The sequence below is a fragment of the Poecilia formosa genome, unplaced genomic scaffold, assembly GCF_000485575.1.
Source record: "Poecilia formosa unplaced genomic scaffold, Poecilia_formosa-5.1.2 Scaffold118, whole genome shotgun sequence".
Taxonomy (NCBI): domain Eukaryota; kingdom Metazoa; phylum Chordata; class Actinopteri; order Cyprinodontiformes; family Poeciliidae; genus Poecilia; species Poecilia formosa.
Genome location: NW_006800057.1, coordinates 1,319,779 through 1,326,561, shown reverse-complemented (window position 1 = coordinate 1,326,561; position 6,783 = coordinate 1,319,779). Strand labels below are relative to the sequence as shown.

At 39.6% G+C, this 6,783-nt stretch overlaps 3 protein-coding genes and 1 long non-coding RNA gene across 5 annotated transcripts in view; 1 reads left to right on the top strand and 3 right to left on the bottom strand.

Moving 5' to 3' along the window:
- LOC103143941 (sialic acid-binding Ig-like lectin 7) overlaps positions 1–3,395 on the bottom strand; it is a 6,484-nt gene extending 3,089 nt beyond the window's left edge. Inside the window, exons 1-6 of one of the 2 annotated variants that reach the window (XM_016675668.1) lie at positions 3,351–3,395; positions 1,822–1,913; positions 1,237–1,623; positions 636–938; positions 305–559; positions 147–182 (exon numbers count right to left, since the gene is read on the bottom strand). In XM_016675668.1, the coding sequence (XP_016531154.1) occupies positions 147–182; positions 305–559; positions 636–938; positions 1,237–1,623; positions 1,822–1,906 (1,066 nt within the window). In that variant the 5' untranslated portion in view covers positions 1,907–1,913; positions 3,351–3,395. Of the gene's footprint in view, positions 1–146; positions 183–304; positions 560–635; positions 939–1,236; positions 1,624–1,821; positions 1,914–2,104; positions 2,115–3,350 lie in introns of those variants that run through there. The other variant, XM_016675669.1, reaches the window with a different exon arrangement.
- The window catches only part of LOC103143942 (myelin-associated glycoprotein-like), a 34,220-nt gene that overhangs the window by 13,336 nt on the left and 14,101 nt on the right, over positions 1–6,783 (bottom strand). The gene's annotated exons all lie outside the window — the stretch shown is intronic.
- The window catches only part of LOC103143966 (nectin-1-like), a 16,742-nt gene that overhangs the window by 3,154 nt on the left and 6,805 nt on the right, over positions 1–6,783 (bottom strand). The window lies entirely within an intron of this gene.
- Positions 6,114–6,783, top strand: part of LOC107837162 (uncharacterized) — a 19,384-nt gene continuing 18,714 nt past the window's right edge. Inside the window, exon 1 of the long non-coding RNA XR_001663163.1 lies at positions 6,114–6,730. This is a non-coding gene — a long non-coding RNA (uncharacterized LOC107837162). The remainder of the gene's footprint in view (positions 6,731–6,783) is intronic.

The following is a 6,783-nucleotide window of genomic DNA, read 5'->3' as shown; positions in this document are numbered from 1 at the left end:
AAACTTGATTTTCCTCCTAAACTGACAAGCATCATGTCTGTTTTATTTATGTTTTGCTGACTCAGATAAAGAAAATGAGATAGTTTGCAACAATCAAAACGAAAAAGTGAGTGCATCGAAAATTCTTCAAAGAAACAGATGAGTACCTTTTCTTCCAAGAACTTGATTAGACAGCTCAATCTCTGAATGGAGAAAAAACAAATCTGAATAAATCTGATTGCTTAAATATGTTTCCATATGCAACTTTCAAATGATCCCTTGATGACTCAGTCACAGTAACATCCTTCCATATTTCTCTACTTACCTATTACTGGATCAATCAGGCGAATCTCTGGAGATGTCTGACTACCAACATCATTCGTGGCCACACAGTAATACGTTTTCCCCTCAGTGACCTGGACTCCATAATTTTCTCCTTCACCTGCTTTCATGGCTCCAGTTGTGGTGTTCTCGAACCAGGTGAAGACTCTGACGGGAGGCTTAGCTCTGCTGGAGCAACGCAGCTCCACCCATCTACCTTTTGTTAAACTAATGAATGCTGAGGTGTTTTTGGGAGCATCTGAGGAAAATGTGACAAACCTTAAGATTATTGATGAGAACCAGCTGAACCATGATGTTCTGATGGGATCACTTACAGGAAACACTGAGAGTCACTTCTGCATTTGCTGTCTTGTGTTTTCCTCCAGCCACGGGATATCTAGCGAAGCAGATGATGTTGTATCCATCGTGGATCTCTGACAGAGTGATGTTCTGCTGGATTGTAGTTGTAAACGTTCCATCTTTGTTCTTCTGCATCTGTCTGTGAGGGTTTGGTTGGAGGTTGAAGGTGAGTCCAGGAGGTGATTGCGGACAGGGAGTGAGAGCTGAGCACATTATGGTGACAGAGTTCTTCTCCTTCACGTCACCTGAGATTTCAATCCTGGGGCTCCAAGCAGAATCTGTGTTTTCACATCACACACACATTTTACAGCAGACTGATTCCACTTTAAAGACACGCTGAGCATAAGAAGATGGCAGATGATAAATATAAAGAAAAGATCACACTGAAAAATAAAATTAGATAAAACATCCACTTTGTGTTGACAAGCTGCATTCTTTAACTCTGGACTCTGATTCTGTTGATGATCCTACACAGCAGATGTTTAGCTTTACAGTGAAGACTCAGTTTATGGAGTTTGTCATCATAATCAATTTTCTCTTGATAAAATCACATACATAAAAATAAAATGCTCTCACCTTTAACTTTTACGTGAACAGGATCACAGGTAGCAATTGATCTAAACGGCCCGCTTTCAACTCGGAAGAAGTATTTACCTCTATAGCTTTGAATCATATGAGAAAACACAGTTGTGCAGTTTTTCTCACTCAGACTTCCAATTATGTTGATTCCATATTTGCTTTTTGACCAACTGCTGTTGTGAACTATATTCTGTGGATAAGCGCCAATGAAAATTGAAGTTTTTATCCAGATTCCAAATGTTTTTCTTCTGCTGTCAAACTTCATTGTCTTGTCGTCAGTAAAGCTACATGGAATTAGCAAACAGGATCCACTCAGAGAGTCAAGATGTCTTGGTGCAGTAATGTTGATTCCCTTGTGTGTCGAATGACATGCAGTCTGAACTCCTGTAAAAGTAGAGTGCAGATAGACACAATGTGTCATGACCATTTTTGTGAAGCAGTTTACGGGTCAGTTTCCTGACCCGTAAACTGCAGCCTGTTGCATGTGGAGATTTAAACAAAACAGGATCTATTTCTTGGGACTAGAAAAATAAATGCTTCCACTAATGTCTCCAAATGAAAGTGAGAGAACTAACAGCTCACCTGAAAGAAAGAAGACACACAGTAACATGCTGACTGTCAGCACGTTCTCAGACAGGGCTGCCATCACTCTCTTATATCCCTCCATCAGCTCACTGAGACAAGATGAAAGAAAAGCTTCAGTTTAAATAAAAGCTGATAATTAAATAGAATTTCAAGTTATGTCATAGAATCGTTACATTTAAATCTTCCAAAGAAAATGCATAAAAAGGGTAAAACCAAAACATCAGATTTCTGGCACTATTATACTATTAGGTAATAAAAGTAGAATAATAATTAATGTTACTAGGACTCTATGGTCTCTGTAATCATTTATTGCTATTTGACAAATTTATCTCAGTAATCCACATAACTAAACTTATTGTGGCATAGATTCAACAAGGAACTGGAAACATTCCTTGGAGAGTCTGATCCATATTGACATGACAGCATCAGACAGCTGCTGCAGATTTGTTGGCTGCACATCCATGATGTGAATCTCCCGTTCCACCCCACATCCCAAAGTTGTTCTATTGGACTGAGATCTGGTGAGTGTGGAGGCCATTTGAGTTCAGTGAACTCATTATCGTATTCATGAAACCAGTCTGAGATGATTGCCGTTTTATTACATGGTGCGTTATCCTGCTGGAAGTAGCCATCAGAGGATGGGTACACTGTGGTCATAAAGGGACGGACACGGTCAGCAAAAATACTCAGGTAGATCGTGGCATCAACACGATGCTCAATTGATACTAACGGGCCCAAAGTGTGTCAGGAAAATATCCCCCACATCATTATACCAACACCAGCAGCCTGAACTGTTGATACAAGGCAGGAGGGATCCATGTTTTCATGTTGTTGACACCAAATTCTGACTCGACCATCTGAATGTCGCAGCAGAAATTGAGACTCATCAGACCAGGCAACATTTTCCAATCTTCTATTGTCCAATTTTGGTGAGCCTGTGTGAATTATAGCTTCAGTTTCCTGCTGTTAGCTGACTGAAACGGCACCCAGTGTGGTTTTCTGCTGCTGTAGCCCATTCGCCTCAAAGTTTGAAGTGTTGTGCATTCAGAGATGCTCTTCTGTGTTCCTTGGTTGCAATGCGTGGTTATTTGAGCCCGAACCAGTCTGGCCATTCTCCTTTGACCTCTGGCATCAACAAGACATTTGCGCCCACTGAAATGTCGCTCACTGGATATTTTCTCTTTTGCGGACCATTCTCTGTGAACCCTAGAGATGGTTGTGCATGAAAATCTCAGTAGATCAGCAGTTTCTGAAATACTCAGACCAAACCCGTCTAGGACCAACAACCATGCCATGTTCAAAGTCACTTAAATCACCTTTCTTCCCCATTCTGATGCTCGGTTTGAACTGCAGCAGATCGTCTTGGCCATGTCTACATGCCGAAATGTCATGTGATTGACTGATTCTACTTCACAGTAATGAGCAATTGGACAGCTGTACCCAATAAAGTGGCCGGTATTTAACATTAAAAACTGTCACACAAATAGTAAATGAAACATTATTTCGTATCAAGATTTATAACCTACCTAACAGGAAAAAGGTGAAGTTGGTGGATCAGTCCAGCAGTCTGCCCCTAAAGAATAAATAAAAATTCAATTAATAACCATAAGCAGTCCCGACTACAGAACAATGCATCCCAGTGAACAGCTGACACCAGTTAACATTAAACACAGCAAAAAATAACATTATAACAGCTAAAGCATATACAAAACATGGCAAAATTACACATGAATCACAATATGGAATTAAACTTGTCTAAAATATAATACTTGAAAAGAAAACATAGAGCCAATACCGTAATTACAGACAATAAAGGAACGAGCTGACAGTTACTGGTTGCTCTGGTAACCACCACCTGTCGAGTAGCATAGGTTACGTTCACACTGAAGTGACCCAATTCCAATTGGATTTTCTTGGCGCGTTCATTCGCATTTCCAAACCTTGCGACTCGTATTATCTCCAGTGTGAACTGAAATGTCCCGCATGCACACCAGAGGGCGCAACCACCTCACACGTAGAGAGTGTGCTCAGTGTTTTGTCAACCTCCATAAAAATTAACAAGTACTGATTGTTTTCGGAAATAAACATGGATGGTAACCGTGGGGAGTATCTTACAATTTCGAAGCTGTTGTCTAACCGGAGCCAGCACATTAACAACTTAATCCCCATTAGAGTCCGCCATGGTTATATATTTTTTTCTTGTTGGCGCGTATCAGGACGTAGCGGGATATTGAATCTAAAATTAATTCTGAGTGCACCATGTCAGATATCCAGTGGTTTGTTTGGAGGCAGCCTTTCTAAGATGCTTTGCCAGTGTGACATCATATCGGTCTATGAGCTCAAGGATTCCCAGAAAATTTCAATTTTTAGGATTTCCTAACTGAGAATTTTTCCCCCTTAATGGCAAGTTTCTCTCTGCAAGGAAGAGTATTCAGTCAATAACTCAAGTCAACACACTTCTCCAGTGTGCTTTTTCAGCTGCCATGGTTTTCTGCAGTTCACTATCAATAGTCTTACCTAGGCATAAGCGAGATGCCAGTTCTTTCCACATCAGATGAACGTTTATGTGAGAACCACTGGTTTCATGGTGCTTCAGTGTTTTTGAAAGACATCGCCAGTTATTATACCCCCCCACAAGGCCTGTGTCAAGAACTTTAGCTTCACCAAAAAGCTTACATGCAAAACAATAGACTCTGTTAGTATTTTTGGAATACAGTAACCAATCTCGTTAAACTTTCTCTCCATTAGACAGTAAACGAAAACAGTATGCTTTGGAAAAACACCTTTTATTCTTTTCTGATCTTGGATATGGCCCATCAGAAACTTTCTGTGGGCCATTTTCAACCATGTACTGCCTAAATGTGTCCCCCATTTTGTGTGGTAAAGGCCATTCAGATGGTTCTTCTGAATAAAGCCTTGTCTCAGCCCTCTCCTCCGCAGCTCTGTGCTCCTCTCCCTCTTCATCATCTGGTCCTCTCTGCTCCTCTCCCTCATCTGCACCTTTGTTTCTCATTCTCCTTTGTGGTGGTTGACTCACCATGACTGCCTGCACTAATTTTCCCATAAAAGAACACAATCAAAGATGGTCATCAGAAATTCAAACAGAAATTCTAGGTTTTTGTTGCCTCCCCAATGCCTACCTGATGTCATCACTTGTCTCCTCTATCACTGACCTCATGTCTGTCACCTTCATCCCTTGTCTGTGGTGTTCTCCACCAAGTCATATGGTCAAAAAAGCATTATATATATTAGTTGTAAAAATTACAGATCTTAATAGAGTTTTTTAAAATAATGTTTAAACATTATTGCTTGAGATGGACTAGTTGCTCCCTCACTTCCACCTGCATTAGACCAACCTGTTGCCTTCCCCTGTCTGTCCTGATTCTTTCTCTCCACCCTCACAGCTGAATGACATACATTTTGTGTTAAATAGGCTTAAAAAATACAGCAGTCAAACTACAATAGAAATTAAACTTTAATTTAAATCATCTCCTTGTTGGATAACAGTTACTGATTGGACATTGAATCTGATCTGACTTATGTTTTCGCATCCCCCTTTAATAATGTGCAGTTGCGCCACTGCTCATCAGATACATCACATCACCACTGTAGTGATATTGAATAAGACATTTAAACTCAAGTGTCCCCCTGCCAAAAAGGTTGGTAAAATGGGTCACCAACCTTCTTGAGTCTAAGGGCTATAGTGACACTGAGGACTAATTTGTCTGATACACACATGAACTTGTACAACTCATCTTTAATTAAAGAATTCATAATAATAAATGTACATATGAGTGAAAAAATTACAGCCTGGAGGGCTAAGTGTTGGACCATAGCTGGGCACTGCCCCCACAACAATTTAGCTTTCCTGTGTTAATATTTTCTGAGTTTTATTTCGGTCATTCTTACACGTGGATATGTGTGTGTGTGACAGCTTTATTTATCAGACATTCATAGAAATACGAAACAAATCGCGTTTCCCGTTAATAGGGGAGGCAACATTTAACAGCCAAATATGGGACGATTCTGTATTGGGCAAGCTTTAGCTAACCTGATTATTTACAACCCTCCTGTCCTGCTAATACACTGACGCAAGGGCGTAGGAACGAGTCCGTCATTGGGGGGGACGCATATCGGAAACCTGACAGATCAGTAAATAGCTTGAGCAGAAGTGTCAATTATGCCATCAACACGTCAGTAATGCGTTACTCTAATTTGACCCTTGTTTCAGTAACAAGTATTCTAACATGTTACTATTTGCAATCCAATAATCAGATTAAAGTTATGCATAGTATGATGACCGTCATTCCAGGATGAACTCACTTTAGAATTTGCCTCACAACTAGCAAGATAAATACTCTGGTAGCACAGACAGGCTAACAGATTCTGATATATCTTATTGGTCAAAAGACATTTGATTATTGGTCAAAATGCATTGATATAAATTAACTGGTAATTTAACTGGTTTTACTTCTTTCTAAAACCAAAGTAGAAAACGGCTCATAAAATAGGAATCTGCTGTTTTAAACTTAATACAGAGGTTTGACCAACAAAAATAAAATCTAAAAACAAGTTTTGTTCTTTTTGAACATCTCTACATCAGTGCAACAGTTTGATCTACAAAATAAATAAAAATGATACTTTTTCACATCTAACAGACATCTTAGTTCCTCACTGTTAACTCAGTCCCACTTTCCATCCCTGCATTCAGTAACTTACCATAAAAAACACTGAGGCAAAAAGCCTAAATGTTTTTTTTTCTCCTGTCACTTTCAGCCACATTTAACTAAAATATCTAGTTATGTGTTTCTGTCTCTGCCTCCCTCTGACTCTCTGCAGCCTGATGTTCCTGCATGGATTCATGGATTTACAACAGACACTACAGTGATGTACAGTGTCAGAATGTGTCAGAATGTGAACTAAATTTCCTACAGTATGAGAATTTAAACAACTTAATTT